This window comes from Equus asinus, chromosome 10, assembly GCF_041296235.1.
Source record: "Equus asinus isolate D_3611 breed Donkey chromosome 10, EquAss-T2T_v2, whole genome shotgun sequence".
NCBI lineage: Eukaryota > Metazoa > Chordata > Mammalia > Perissodactyla > Equidae > Equus > Equus asinus.
The window spans coordinates 100363037-100379281 of NC_091799.1; the positions used below are offsets into that span (position 1 = coordinate 100363037).

Sequence of the window (16245 nt, forward strand, 5' to 3'; positions counted from 1 at the left end):
AACGTCTTGGGCGCTCTAGCACGTGTGTGCTCTCCTGAGGTGGCTGACGTTCTTGGTTAAAAACACAAAGCCCTTTAAGTGCCCTCCATAGGGGCTTTGGCGAGTGGAGAGCATGTCTGTGTGGGGTCTTCTCTGCACCCTTTTTGCTGCAGCACATTGCCCCTGGCATAGCTACCCACGCGACATGACTCCCAAGTGCACTTGTGCGAAATCTAAGGTTTCTTTCCTCCTTTCTCAGGTATTGAGGCATCATAGTTAGGGGAAAAAGTATTTAAATTCTTTGGGGAGTCAAGTTTTGAGAAGGTTTCAAGTAATTTAAAAACTGTAAAAGCTTTTGAAATCCCAACTCTGAAAAGTTGCTTGTAATTTTATGAATAATCTCTATACATCGTCTATTCAGGGGAGGGTGACCAAAAGTCCAGGCAAATGGTCATCTCAAATAAGGTGTCTAGATGAAAAATATACTTTGTACGTCTCAGGGCAAAAAATGGGAGACTTGTTAAGATAAAAGCAAAGTATTTCTCATACATTGGGGTTTTCACAAGTCTTTGAACCTGATAACACTTGTTAGCACGGTGGCCAATCTGCAGAGAACCAACGAGCCAAAGCATCCCAGGGGCTCAGAAAAACAATGTAAGACGTTTCACTTTGGCATCGGCATTCTGAAGACTTCATATAAAGAAAGCAAACGAAGGATCTTGGGTGGCTTATTTCTGGGCAGCGGACGCAGTGCTGGTCCACAGATTGTCTGGTCTGCTTCCCGGCCACAGATGCTCTTCCAGCGAGCATAAGGCCCCTGGGCCCACTGTCCACAGAAAAGGTCCAGCTTCAGCAGAAGACTCTCTTCCTCAGGAGTCTTGGGGGGTGAGCAAGAGCATCCTCATTCGGGCCGGCCAAGAGCTTTGAAGGAAGGAAAGAACAGCCACTTTAAACTGCCCATCCCCCCTCCCTGCTCTGTAGCATCAAAATAGATTGTTTTACTCAAATAGATCATTTTACTGCTATGAATGCCTTACATTTAAGGTTCTTACAAGAACACAGTGCAGACAAATGAAATAGGCCCCATGGCACATTGGTCACACTAAATTTCCATTACAAGAAAAACTCACACTATGTATGGATGTGGTTAAGGACAAGTTGTATTTGGTGCCAAGGTTTTTAAAAGCACTGTTTTGACATTAAAATGGGTTCTTCTCTGAATTAACGCCCTATGCCTTCTGAGTTCTTTTCAGAGTTTTCTAGAATTTCCTCTTCAGGACGAAGAAATCTGAAAGGGCTATCAGGCCGGACTTTCTAGTGCTTCTAAATTGGAAACAGATAAAGACGCTTATTAGTAATTTCTCACAGCACACAATAAAATTTTTATGAAACACAAAATAATTAAAAAGTTTTACTTAAAAAAAAATTGATTATTTACCGTCTCTAATCAGTAAATCTTACTTCTAAACATAAAGCATTCTTTTTCCTTGTACAAAAATGGGTATTTATTGCTAGCTGAAAAAATCAGTACTGTCTTTATGGATTTTTCTTTACTGACAACTCAAGTTCTAGTCACTAGGGTAACAAAAGCATCCTTCTATTTAAAAAGCTGGTCCAATAAAACTCAAAGAACCGTCTTGTCTATGAACGCTCATTGACAATAGTATAGGGGCCTTCTTGGGTCAGGTGAGGGGGGCACGTCCTCCGGGACCACCCTTCATTCCTGACTCTCCGACTCTCTCGTGTCCCTGGCCTCTTGTCCTCAGGGCCCTCAACCCTGCCTGCTGCCTCAGTATCTGCATATCTGCAGTGTCTGTTTGCTGTCTGTCCTCACAGCTCCACAGGGTCAGGGTGTCACCAGACCCACCGACTGCATCCTGGCCCTGGGACAGTGCCTGGCACACAGCAGGTGCTCTATAAACGCGTGTTGTGGGTAAACAGCTCAGGATGAAAGCTGTGGGGCTTGGGGACAATTGCTCACGCGGGCACTTGGGAGGTGGTGGCCTGGAAGGTGCTGGAAGGCCTGGGGAGCCCAGCTTCTCTCCGGGCTGGAGCCTCACTGACAGCCCCCTTCCCTGTCATCACCGGCTTCCTGGGCTTGACCACCTGGGCAGCACCGTCACTACCCTGGGAAGAGCCTCATCTAGGGGTCTGGGCTGCAGCTCCCTCCCCTGCCACCACCGCCCCACCTGCCCCCCAGGGCTGCTCTTCCTCTGCACCCCCCAAGGAGGCACAGCAGGGCCCAAAGCCATACGGAGAAATGTTCAGGAACGACTGACGTCCCCCCTCCCCCCCCCCACCCCGTCCTCCTGCAGGAACCCATTTCTGTGTCTCCTTGTTAAGAAGTAAATTCTATCTTTTTTAGCATGCCATAATTTTAAACCATTTGAGATACTGTACTTAAGAATCAAGATAAATTCTGGATAAAATTTTCTTAAAGACAGGATAAATCTTCTCCCTCGGAAGTGTGGAGAGAGCCAGCCTTGCACCCGGAACTGCCCTGGACCACACGGAGGAGGAGCCGCCTCCCGCGGGCTCGCCCCTCAGCGCCACCTGGAGACATCCCCGAGTGCCACTCCCACAGGCAGAGTCAGCTGCGACAAAGCCGTCTGAGAAAAGAGGAGGGGAGGGAAAGGAGTTCTCTAATGGTCAGTACACCTGAATTCGGGGAGCGCTGAGACTTACATGTTTTCCTTCAAAGAGGCAAGATAGGATTCGGTGTCGGCCGCGGGGATTTCTGAGTCCAGGCCGGACAAGTACCGGTAGACGTAGGAGAACGTCTCGAACGGGATGCGGGCGGGCCCGCCCTCGGGGTCCGTGGTCAGGATCTCGCACAGGTTCTTCATCGCAGAGTTTAAGGACTAGAAACACCACAGACGGGAGGCGGGGGCGGGGCGGGGCGGGGGGGGGGGACGACACGACAATCACTACTTGGATTCACTAAAATCGAAAGCAAAGACACCAGCGGAATAAACACTCAAGTGTATTTTTCAGAAATTCTTCAACAAGTATGTTCTCGATCTAAACTAAGAAGGAGGTGAGTTTATAATTGCCATGAGGAAAGAAAGAAAAAGGGAAGGTTTGATCGGGATGCAACTGACCTGAAAAAAATTTTAATTCCTAGGTTTTATTTTACGTTAAAATGGGAATGACTCTCAAGGACAAGAGGAAGCATCAGTCTCATTAAAGACGGACTTTCTGAGCCAACGCAGAACCCTCCAGGGCCATGACATACCTACGGACATACCTACGGACAGCACACTGTCACCAACCAGAGGGACCACTTGGGGAGGGGGGGGCTGGCAGGGCGGTTGCCCCGTGCGCCATGCTGACGCCCACCCGCCCGTGGGGCTCCGTGCAGGACTCGCCCTTGCTCTGGGCCTTGCCTCAGCTCCGGGAACACCATGCCCCCCCACCACCCCTCCCCACATCTCTCTTATGCTCCTCCTCTCTGAATAGGTCAGTCACCCCACCCCACCCTGGCAACATCATTGACTTTCAGCCTGAACTCTGGTCCCTTCTTCCCAACACAGCATAAGCTTCCAGAGCATGCTGACCCTCCCTTTCAAGCCCCGGGCCTGAGGAAATGTGTTCCGGGCTGGGGGAGCCATCGCCTATGTCAAACACACTGGGAAGGCCCACAAGGACGAGGGCTGGTGGTAGTACCAGGTTTTGTCTGATCCCTGGTGGCTTCCCAGGAGCATCTTGGAGGAGTGGAAGGGTCCACAGCCTACATCCACAGGAGCGTGTGCCATGGTGGAGTGTGGGAGCGGCTCCTGCCAGCCCACTGCTACATCTCCAGGATTTCTGTGAGATGGCTGGTCTCACGTCGGTAGCTTGGAATCAGCCATGGTGGGAGTCTTCACACCACGTTTACGGGCAAGCACTGCAAATAAGGGCCCCCTGACACACCCTGCAGACAAGGTGGAGGTGACAGCTGCAGCCAGCCTCCAAAGACAGACTTGAATGCTCCGGGAAGCACCTGCGGGAGCAATCTGGGCTGCACTTAGGAAGAGGAAAGAACAAGAGAAAAACCAGTGGGATGGGTACAGAGGATCGTCCCCAGAGGAAAGCCACAGGTGCAGGGAGTCACACAGGGATCTGCTCGACTGGGCTGCGACTGTGGGGAAACAAATCCACGTCCTTAGGGACGTGTGAAGGGCTGGATCCAGGTTTTTTTTTTTAAACCAATATCTCCCAGTTTCTGTGGGTCAGGAGTCTGGACACAGCTGAGCTGGGTCCTCTGTAAGGCCCCAGTTGAGGTGTTGGCCAGGGTTTGCTTCTCATCTGGAGGCTTGACTGGTGACAGATCCAATTCCGATCTCACTTAGGCTGTTGGCTGTAAGTTGGAGGGGCCAAGCTCCTTGCTGGTTCTTGGCTGGAGGCCACCCTAAGACCCTAAAGGCGGCCCGCATTTCCCTGACACAGGGCCCTCTCTGTAGGTCCTCTCACAATGGGACACCTTGCTTCTTCAAAGCTCCAGGAGCTCAACCAGGTTCTCACAGTAGATATCAGAGAACAATTGCCTTGTGCTTCTGGCAGGGGGGAGGGAAAACGCAGCAGGACTGAAATGAGGTTCATGCACAGAACATCACTAACGGCCAGCACTTGCCATGTGCCAGGCACCCTCTGAGAGGTTGCCTCGGCATCTCCTTTACTCCTCACAGCAACCACATGACACAAGGACAGTGGGGCCCAGAGAGGCTAAGTCACTTGCCCAAGGTAAGCCAGCTGGGCGGGAACACAGGCAGTTGGCCTCCTGAGCACATCCCTAGACCACCGTGTTCCATCACCACTAACAGCCGCTGGGCTGGCTCAGGGAGTAAGTGACAGGGACAGACACGCTGCCACATTCCGGGATTCCAGGCATTCGGCTGGAGGAGGTGAGGGCCTGAACACATCTCCCCCATCATCCTCAGCTGGGACTCTGGGGCGTCTGGAAAACCACTTCCCACACTCACTGGGACTGACGGCCCTGGCTGTCGACAGCTGGGCACATATAGCACAGTTCTGACATCAGTCTACCTCTGGAGGCAAAACGATGCTCGAATGAGAAAAATCTATTGTATTCATTCTGTGGAGCAGCAGCATGTCTCTAAGGATATAGCGCAAGTCACCCCTCTAAAGACTGTCCTTGGGAGAAGACTCGGGAAAAATACAGTTGTGTGTTTTACAATACATGCACCTTGCTTGAAACTTTTCAAAGACACATTACGTTAAGTTTTGCTTTTATATCCGACACAAGTGGAAGAAGGGGCCTCAGAGTGTGCAAGTGCAGAGCCTCCAGAGGGATGAGGGGGAAGGAAGCAGCTGGCGAGGAGCAGGCAGACGAGATCACGTAACATGATGTTCAAACGCTTCCGAGGAGGAGGTATTTAAGGAAAAAAATACATCAAAACATTCTAGCATCACTGCCTTCTGCAAAGGCACGATGACATTATCGGTGTTAACATTTCTGACAATAAGATTTGCAGCAATTTTTATATCCAAAAGGATCCATAAAGCAACTTGCCTAGTTTTGCACGGAGAGTTATGTTTCTTATAAACAGGTTTCTCAATTCCAAATGGTGATAGGTAGTAAGGCTGCTTGCTCGCCAGTCAAAAGATCCCCCTCCAAGGCAGGCGCCCCCCCTTCTAAGCTGCCTGTTGCTGATTTATTCTCAGGTACCAAAGACATGCTGGGAGTGGCGACGACAAGCTGCACTTTGTTTTAGCCACAAGTTTCTGCCCGAGCTGTCATCTGAAATTAACGTGGAGACACAGAAAACGGGTGCGGAGGCCACTGCTGCTTCCTGAGCATCCTCGGCGTGCCAGCTCTGTGGAATTTTTCAGTTTCAGAATTTTGGCTGCTCTCGTGACGACACAGAGCCACCTCACAGCTCCCAAAGTGTCCCTTTTTGCTAACAGGGAAATAAAAGTGAGAACAGTATCTTGACTGACCCCTTTAAACAGAACAAGAACAGAGGGGCTCTCAGTCCCCGGGGTGTGGCCTGACCCTGCTCAGGAGGGGGACCTGACAATGGCAAGCAGTGGTATTAACCCCAGAATCTCAGTTTTTAAAAGCCTGTGATTCTTTTCATTCTGTCTTCTTATCCTCACAGGTTTCCTAATTTAAAATGCTTGTGGCAGGTGAGGGTGGGAGACCCATGTTCTCCAGGTGGCTGGGACACAGTCCTAGGGTGAAGCCCATCTGTTCAGCCCCACCCTGCCCCATCATTGTCCAGGAAAGGGATGCAGGGGCCACCACGTCCAGCATCCGCCACCACGTGTGGATCGGATATGAGTGCAGCGCCAAGACCAGTGGAAAGGCGTGGGGGGTGAGCGCACCCCATCTTGCCTCTCCCCCAGCAGTGGGGTGACCAGTGTGGGGGGCAGTGAGCCCACGGGCCCGAGAGCAGCCCCTTCCTCGTGGGAGGCAGTCACTGAAGCTGTGAGCGCCTGAGGCTCACAGTCACACTGGGGGATGAAAGGAATCTTCCTGGGCGTCTCAGAGCAGGCTGGAGAGGCCTCGCTGGGGAAACGTGAATGGAGAGTGTGGGACGCCGCCTCCACCACGGGACAGCTGCTGCCACTTTGGGCCAACAGGTGCCTCAGTGGGTCAGCAACATCAAACCCAACGTGTGGAAGCACAGCCACGCATGGATGATGTTCTAAGAACTCCAAAGTGACTGCTGTTAGGAGGCCAACATCAAAAGCGTCTTAGGGCGTAAATCATTTTAGGTTATAAAATGATGTTAATGATAATCCTTAGGAGGTGCTATTCTCTGAGACAGGAAATTTCAGGCTCTTGCAAGGTGGTCCCAACCGGTGGGCAGCACACTCCTTGGCTACAGAGTCACTAGCAGGGGTCCCTCCATCCTCAGTGTCCATGCACTGGTAGCAGCAGCTCTGGAGCCTGTGGTCTGAGTTTGAATCCTGCTCCACCACTTCCAGTCTGAGCCACTTCCGCCTCACAGTTCCCCATCCTACGACTGGAACCAGGACCTTCCTCAGAGGGCCGCTGGGAGGATAAAGGAGCATAGAAAGGGCTCCAGACATTCCTGCCCATGACGAGAACCCTAGAAGTGATGCCCACTGTCCTGAGCAATACATTCAGGTGGAAAATTACGTCACACGCATGTATATTTGCAGTTGTAAACAGAGAGAGATGCTCTCGTGATTAATAAAGTTCTAATGCTTTTTGAAGCCCAACTAGAGGCAGGTTTGTGTGTCGTGGTGATAGACTTTCTCAGTCAGGGTGTGTGGGGGGGTGGGGACTTGGTTCACAATATTTATGTTAAAAAAAAGATTCCAGGGCAGCCCGGTGGTGTAGTGGTTACGTTCTCGTGCTCCACTGTGGCAGTCCCGGGTTCACTGGCTCAGATCCAGGCATGGCCCTATGCACAGCTCATCAAGCCATGCTGTGGCAGGCGTCCCACGTGTAAAGTAGAGGAAGATGGGCACGGATGTTAGCTCAGGGCCAGTCTTCCTCAGCAAAAAGAGAAGGATTGGTGGTGGATGTTCGCTCAGGGCTAATCTTCCTCAAAAAAAAAAAAAAAATCCCATGCTTAAAAAACAAGATGAAAAAATTCTGATCCACCGCTTTAAGGCTCAGGACCACTGACGGTGCTGCAGAAACGTACCGATAAAGGTCACAACATGAAATGTGATCATTTCTCCCGGCGAGCACACCACGGCCTTGGGGAAGAGGACAGGAAGCACTAACACGCCCACACACGCCCCGCCTGGGGCAGCCTACCATGCCCCTTAACCCCATCTGCAGCTTCCAAGGCACGGCTAGAGCAGCATTCAGTGCTTCACGGACATAATAGAAGGTCAGCTCCAAGGACAGAGGGGCACGTGCCTCGCTTGTTTGTTCCAGAACCTTCAGAACTCAGAACAGGGCCCAGCACAAAGCAGTGCAGACAAAGGTGTGTGGTGGGATGAATGAATGAATGAATGACGCATATGACTCAGAAATTCACGTGGCGGTTCTAGTCTTTGTAGAGACCTTAAACTTAATCCATCTGACTAGGGTGAATTTGAGGAGAAATTTAAGAGCATGGAGAAAGTATCTGCCACAAGGCGTGCAGGGGCCGGGGATGAACTGGCACGAAGAGCATGTGGTGCTGATGCAGAGCAACTAGATTCCAATCCTACAGAATCCTCTGTGGACAAGAATGAACAGGCAGTAACCCATCACAACTACTACTCATCATCTCGCTTCACTTGTTTCCTCCTTTTTGAAGGTTTTGGGGGATTTTTTTAGCATAAAGATAAACGCTAAGATGCCAGACTACCCCAAGGATCGTCTCCTGGAGGTCACAGCATCATGTTCCCAGTGCACCTTCAAGCTACCCAGGCACACAGTGGTGTCAACAAGGCATGGCTCCCCCAGGGCCGCCCTGACCTGCAGACCAGGGCAGATGGAGGGTGCCCTTTGAATTCCTGCTCTGCATTTGTGGGGCAGGGAGGCCAGGCGGAGCCTGGAGCCGGGCAGTGAACCGGCCCGGGCTGCAGTGAACTGGACGGGGCAGAGCAGGAAAACCACAACCCCGAGTCCAGCTGGCCCAGAGCAGAGGACGGCCACGGCTTCCCACAGCAGGAAGGGGGCCACTGGCACCGGGAGAGAGTCAGGACCAACGCAACGCTGCTGCCCAGGTGGCCTAAGTAGGGGACAGAGAAGGTCCCACACTGGCCAATGGGGATAAGTAACATATCACAGGAAGAAAAGAGAAGCATGTGCGCTGTTTCTCACGTCCCTTCCCCGGCACTCAGTTTAAGAGGCTGATGCACCATCTTTAACAAAATGTCTCCATCTAGCGTCACAGGCCACACATGCACGAGAGATTCCACCTTCCCAAACAGATTCCATCCGGATACACATCTAGGCCCTCATTTTCATGATTAGGGAGGCAGAAATTACAAAGATGGATGCCCAAAATATGAAATATCCTACTTTCTCACTATTATTAAAATCTAAATTTCACAACTAAGTTGAGAGGCACAAAGCAGACCCATTAATTCAAATAGTAGACAATAATTTTATATGATTAAAACCTTGCTTTCACAGAGTTCCAGACAGACAAAGCAACATAAAATTTTCTCCAATAGTTCAATTTGTCTCTGTCCTTCCCGCTTGCACACCCCCAGAGACCCTCCCCTGGTGACATCGGAGCCTGTGTCTGCTATGGGTGTGCTTCTGGGCCTGTGGGCGTCCAGCCCTCCACACAATTAGCCCAGGGCTGACCAGAAATACTGGCTTTGGGCAGTTACATAACAAACATGTCGCTCATTACGCAACGACCAGCCTAACGCCGGACTTTATGGGATTTCAGAGCTTCTCACTGGGGCTCCTGATAGAACCAGAAAATTGCGGTACTTTCACACAGCTGCTATCACACAGCAGGGAAGATGAACGAGCTGTAGCGGTATGTAATGATGCAAATGAACGAATATAGAACTCTAATTGGGAATAAAAAAAGTTTCAGATGATTACTAACAACATAATTATCTTTTCATAAAGTTAAAACCAACTAAAGTTAAATACTGTATTTCCTGGGGTATATATGCGATCGAAGAGAAGCAGGAGATTCAGGGCGGCTGATGCTCACGGCGGGGGAGGCGGGGGCGGCGGGAGAGGAGAAGACAGGGAGCCGCAGTTTGCTGTCAGTTACTGATCGTGCAGGGTGGTAGTTCATGGGTGTTTATCACATAAAGTAATTTTTAAAAATTAGAAAGCAATTAGAGGAGCTCATGCACCGGCCCGAGATGAGGGTGCGCCATGCAGTGAGGGTCACGAGTTATCCAGTTATGTGCTCTGGGCTCCAAAGACTGAAGGGAGGGGGTAAAAAAAAATCTCATCTCTGCAGTCAAGGGCGCCGGTTCTTCTCTGCTCAACCCCTCTTCACGAGCTTCAACGCAGCCCTCCCTTCCCTCACCCCAGGGCCTCACAGAGCCATGGCACTGGAGAAGGAAGTCCTGACCACGTCCTCCCAGGGCCTCCCCACCACACCCCACCTCTCAACCTCTGACCTCTCAACCTCCGACCTCTGGTTCACAAACGCCCTCACCTCACGCACTGGAGCGTCATCTGCGTCTCCATTCCTGAGCCGTCTGGGTTGTACTTTAACACCGGCAAAGTTGCCCTGTATCTCTCAGTGCCCAATAATAGATTTTAACTAAAGCATAAACTAATTCCATGCCTCTTTCCACAGATGAGGAAAACAGATATTGTCAGTACCACAAATCATGTGTAGTTGAATAAAAAGTCACGGATGCCTTCTCTTCTAAAATCGAAATACATTTTAATAGTATCTATATATTTCATCTACTGTTAATATCTTCTAAATTGAGGTATCCATAGGTCTTTAACTTCTGTAAAGTAAAATAACCATAAGCCTAAAAATACAACAGGCATCTAAAAAGAATTCCTTTTCTAAGACAAAGTTACTAAAGTAATGAAAGTGTTTCCTTCAGTTACTGAAACACCTAAGTCGTTTTTGAGCCAGGCCTATGATTACACAGAATTATGAATACACTGTTTAAAGGTACCTACCCCACCAAGCATGCTACATCCAAGCGCTAAAAACTTCATCCACTCCATGTTCTTTCCACAAGGATCCAACTGTAAGAGAGCTCTGAATTTTTCTACCGGCAGGCACAAATTCTTCCATTTCTGCTCAAGATCTGCCAAGTCCACATATTGCTTGTGGCCACACTGTTTAGAAAACACGGTAGGACACAATTTATGTAAGTTTAAAAAACTCGAGAAATAATATAAGGCTTGTGAATACTCAAACACACTCCACCCCACTCAGAGAAGGACAAGCTTGGAATTCGCAATTCGGTTAGCTCTGGGGAGGGAGGGTGGGAATGAGCGGGGTGGGAGAGACACTCGGGCGGGGAGCGGGCAGTGAGCCAGATACTGGCAACAATTTGCTTCTTAAAAGACAAAAGGAGTGTGAAGCAATTATGGCATTATGTTATGACTTAATAAAAAGGGCCTTCAGATATTGGGTGTATGATTCTCTCTTGTCTGTCTGAAATACTTCACAATAAACTTCAATGAACAAAATAAAAACATTTAAAATCCAACCCCAGAACATGTTAATAGTTAAATAGGAGAAATCTTAAAACTGAAAATAAATGTATTCTTTCTACTATGGTAAACAAATGAAAATTGCTAACTTCTGCAATCTGCTAGTAGGACTCTGTGTGAAAAAGCTTTGAGCATTTTAGCATGTCTTTTTCCAAACTATTCCTTTTGGTGGTTATTCATTTTCCCTGAAGACAGAAAGTCATGGAAAAGTATTATTCTCAGAAGTGAATGTATCTTGCACCAAAGCACAGTACTTTGAAAGGTATAGTGGGGACGAGTCACTTTAAAAATCAAGGTTATACCGTTGATGTCGTTTTTAGCAAGACCACCCAGTCATTATGAATGCGGATGCTCACGTGCTCTGGAGGGCTGGAAACCAGACGCCAAGGGCAATCACCTTTCAGATTAACAAGGCAGCAGATCACCACTTTAGTGTGTACATAATTTTTATAAACACGTATTTCAAGAAGAGACTTGCAACCCCCATCTCTAGAATTTCCTGTTTTCAGAATTTTTAGTCCAGCAGCATCTAGCATCTTAATTTGGTACTGTATTTAAAAGAAATTAGAGTTCATTTCCTACAATCTAATCATGAATAGCTCTTTTGGGTTCTTTAAACTAGAAAAAGGCCAGGGAACACAACAGATTCCTTCTTTGAGTGACCCTGGAAGGCTTATCACGGGGAAAGCGGATTTGCAAGGGGGGTGGTGTGGTTCCCGTCACGGGGTAACTGGCAGGCCGCGCTTCATCTCAAGCTAAGCTGACTGATCACGGAGACTCTCCTCTACCTGCTTGTGCAAAACTTTCAGGAGTCCTTGAGTCAGGCCTGTGTCTGTTTTCTGAGTGGCCACGGGCATTTCGATTCGGTCCTTTACAGGAAGTGGATCTCCTCTTGCCAAAGCTGAAAAATACCTAACAACAGCAACAACAGACATCTCTAAGGCTCATCATACACAAAAAGCACCTTAAGTAACGAGGTTTCTTAAATGACCCAGCGCAACGTGTTTAAGGAAGAGAGCTCTGGAGTCCATGGGTGGGCTTCAGTCCTGGCTCCTCCACGTAGCTCCCTGACCTGAGTTTCCCTGTGTGCCTCAGTTTCTCTGACTGTGAAGCAAGGATAATGACAGTCTTGGGACTCCTGGGAGCACTAAGCGTGATACCTGCAGAGGGCTTAGCATGGAGCTCAGCAGGGGCTCTCAAAACACTGCTATTCTCATCACGCTGACACCTGAGCAGTCCTGAAACATGGCCAGAGGGCAGATTCTGGGCCCTGCAGTGATCCAAGCGCAGTGTCATGGTCCAGTCACCCCATCTTGACAGCTGGGGCCTGGACTCACCTTTGCTTGGCCTTGCTGCCTTTTCAAGGGCTTGACTTAACCATCTCTGCCTTTCAACTCTAAGGCGCCCGGACCAGGGGAGCCCTCGTGTGCTCCACTGGGAAGAGACAGCTCTGCTCGCTGGGCTAAGTCAGATGCCACCGACCCCCGACCCCTCACTTTTCCTGTCTGGTATCTTTTTAGTATTTTTTTTCCCTTGATTGTTCCTTTCTGGGACACAGATATTGCTGCTTACATTGGGGATGAGCGGGGGCATGGAAACAGTTCAGGGCAACAGTCAGGAGTGGGTGGGGAGTGGGAGGGGGTGTGAGGCAGGGTTTTCTGTGAAACTCACTCCCCTGGGGCACCGCGTGTCATAGGTGACTGGCTGCTGAAGCCACATCATTTGTTGCTCTAACAACTAACACCATGAACAGAAATGACATATCCAGGAACATGTACACTAACCCACCCATCAGGGCATGGGTGATAATTCAAAAGATACGAGTGCTTAGAAACATCTCTGAATATGTAACAAAACGTAGATAAATAGATATTTGATACACTAAATTTTATATCTTATCCCTTTTTTCTCTCCCTACTCCTCAAATTCAACTTTGTTTTCAGGTTTTTAAGACAACTCCAGTCATGTTTTGTTAACTTAACAGTGTGAGGGAAAGTCTTCGTGAAGGCAGCGGGAGTTGGAACAGGCGGCCCTGAAGATCCACAGTGTCAGGCTGAAGGATGGTGCCGAGGTTTGCCATACTGTTCCTGATTGGGTTTTCATCTATTTCGTGGGCTTTATGTATTCCTCACAACTGATGAAGCCCATCACCAAGGCTGACACAGCCTCTAGAGTAGTGGTTCTGAACAGCGGGCAGTTTTGGTCCTGCCCCCTCCCCAAGAAGGCACCGGCAATTTCTGGAGACATTTTTGGTTGTCACAACAGGGTGTGGATGGTGCTACTGACATCTAGCGGGTACAGGCCAGGATGCTGCTCAGGATCCTACAATGCCAGGACACCCCCAGCTTCTCCTCACCCTCCGCTCTGACACATCCCCCAAAGAACTGTTCCGTCCAGTGTCACTAGTGCCGAGGGTGAGAAAGCCTGCGTTCAGGGCAAGACCACCTTGTGTTATACTCTGTGAGTTCCCTGGAAGGCACATGGGAGCAAAGCAGCCTTAGTACCCGGCCAATCCTCGCCTCCATCACGCTGTGAGATGCACAAGTGCTTGATGACATCATAAAGCACGGCTGATGAGCTGTTGCATCACAGCAGAGTACACAGGCTGTGGAGCAAGGCTGACTCACCTTCGCCACCTAAAAACCTCATTTGAAAAGAATCCTACCCTGAGTGCCTCCTCGAGTCTCCCACAGCAGAGTTCCTCCCATATGCAGCCTGGTTTTCTGCTCTGTTCTCAGGACTCTTCTTCTTGTCTCTGCCCCTTTGTTGTATGCTGTCCCCTCTTCCTGGAATACTCTCGCCTTGTCTTAACCCCAATCTCTGCCTATGAAATCTTTCAAAAGCCAATTCACCCACTTCTGAACAACATCTCTTCCTAACAGACTCTGTTCTGAGAGCTGGGGCACACCCAAGCCCATTACACACACATCGCTTAATGACTAATGCTTGATTTTGCTCCTGAACTCCAAAACTGTTCTTGAGAGAAATTTGTTGCATAGAACATTCAGAAGTTTCTCAGTTAACCCTTTCAAATTAAAGTGAAGCTTAAAATAGTTGTCTCTAAAGTGTTACCAAATATAATTGAATGTTCCAACAAAAAATATGACTAAATCTTGGAATATTTTGTAAAGTGCAAATAAACTCTTACGAGTCCTACTATCTTTTATTTAGGCTTGAAGAATGGTTAAAACCAGAGGCCATGATTTTTTTGGCAGGAACTTTGAGAGAATCTTGCAGAAGCAACTGACAGAAGTGTTTGTCAGAAGGCAAAGTGCTGGATTAACAAGTAACCTTGTGTGGTAGGTTCAATAACCGCCCCAGAGATACTCAGGTCCTCATCCTGGAACCTGTGCATCTTACTTTACATGGTAACAGGGACTCTGCAGATATGAGGATTTCGAGATGGGAAATCTATCCCGGGTTATCTGGACGCATCCTAAATACCATCACAAGTGTCCCCAGAAGAGAGAGGCAGAGGGAGATGCCACACTACTGGCTTTAAAGATGGAGGAAGGGGCCATGAGCCAAAGTCACAGAATGCAGCTCCCGAAGCTGGAAACAGCAAGGATTCTCCGTGGAGCCTCTGGAGAGAGCAAGGCCCTGTCAACATCTTGACTAGCCTGGTGAAACTGGTTTTGGACTGTTTGGCCTCTAGAACTGTAAGAGAATAAACGGCTGTTGTTTTCAGCCATGGGTTTGTGGTTATTTGTTACAGCAGTCAGAGGAAACGAATGCACCTTGGATATACAGTTTAGAGGGCGTCAGAGGAATGCGACATGAAGGTTACTAAAAAAGGTACGTTAAATTTATGCTTATACTGATTCTTGTGATCACAAAACTGAGCTTCTAAGTCTGTTTACTGAAAAAGCGCAAAGAGTTTTCCTGTAAAATCAAATCAAATCAAAAGGGTTTATTTTAATGCTCCTAGGTTCTGTTGACTTATAACTTTAAAATTAAGAACGTCTGTTCCTGGAAATGGTTAGAATGTTTGCTGCAAGACACTGTGAAGGCTCACATTTGCTCTTAACTAAGCTGGGCAGAGTTTAATCTTATAGCAGCCTTGAGATGATCACCCCAGTACGACCTCAGTCTTCTGCTTCCAATAAACTCAACCATGGGAGGGTTTTCTGAGAATGAGAAACATAGCCATAAGATTCCTCCTTGTAAAAATCATTTCACAAATAAAATAAAGGGACTAATAGTTTGATTTTATAACAAAATGCAGAAACTTTTTACCCAATGCAACCGCCTATAAGTTTTAGGCTATCCGGCATAAACACCTCTTTCCAACAACAGAGTTGTCATTACTTTGTAGACTTGAGCATTTTGCGGTTAATTTCTGGTCTCACTGTCAATAAACCATGATGCTTCCTGGATAGATACTTAGATATAGACCACAAAAGCTAAAGAGAAAGTTTTGCAGGACTCTAAGTGTCCTGAGCGTTGGACCACTGCTCCAGGAGAGAGGATTCACGAGGCACGGCCGGGCGCTTACCCCGCGGACCACTGCAGCACGTCGGCGGGCTGGGTGCGGATCGCAGCCTTGGTGAACTGCTTCAGGATGTCCGGCAGTTCTGGGGGAATGTGGATCTGCTGCGCGCAGAACATGGAATCGGGAAGCGGCATCGCTCTTCGCAGACCGCGACCAGGCTGGGAAGAATCAAGGTGTGCCAGAGTGGGGCGGATCGGTCAGCCTCTAGAGTCCGGGGCGGGGGCGGGGGGGGGAGCCGCGACGGCCGCGGGGCTCAGGCGCCGGGACTCACGCCCTCCCCCAGGTTTGGAGCCAGGCCGGGATCCGGGTTTCAGGATCCCGGATTTGAAGGCGGGCTGTGGGCCGGAGTTTGGGGCCGGACTGGGGGCCGTGGTCTGGGGCCGGGCCGGGGTCCCGGGTTTGTAGGATCCCGGGGACCGGGGCCAGGCCGGAGTTCTAGGTTTCGGGGCCGGCCGAGACGCCGGCTTCGCGAGGCCCAGGCGGCCGGCGGGGGCTCCCACCTGTTCCTCCTCGGGGCTCCGCGGAGAATGAGGACCAACCGCCCGTTCTAGCCCAGACCCAACTGCCCAGGAGCTCACGCCGCTGCTATTGTTCCACAGTGGTATCCAGGCAACCGGGACGCGCAAGGGCCCCGCCCCCTGGCTCCGCGCAAGCGCACACGCACACGCCCCGGGCTGAGACAACTGTTGCCGGC

The 16245-nt window shown here is 49.5% G+C and overlaps 1 protein-coding gene across 2 annotated transcripts; it reads right to left on the reverse strand.

Annotated features, from left to right (window-relative positions):
- Positions 1-501: 501 nt before the first annotated feature.
- ROPN1L (rhophilin associated tail protein 1 like) lies at positions 502-16193 on the reverse strand. Of its 2 annotated transcripts, none has more exons than XM_070519870.1 (6): positions 16052-16193; positions 15555-15709; positions 11848-11971; positions 10517-10678; positions 2665-2840; positions 502-900 (listed from the first exon to the last, which is right to left on the reverse strand). In XM_070519870.1, exons 2-6 carry the CDS (start codon positions 15683-15685, stop codon positions 849-851), a joined length of 645 nt encoding a protein of 214 aa, XP_070375971.1. In that variant the 5' UTR covers positions 15686-15709; positions 16052-16193; the 3' UTR covers positions 502-848. The 2 variants fall into 2 exon arrangements, with proteins under 2 accessions (XP_070375971.1, XP_044635423.1); XM_044779488.2 differs by lacking the exon at positions 502-900 and adding an exon at positions 980-1302.
- Positions 16194-16245: the final 52 nt, after the last annotated feature.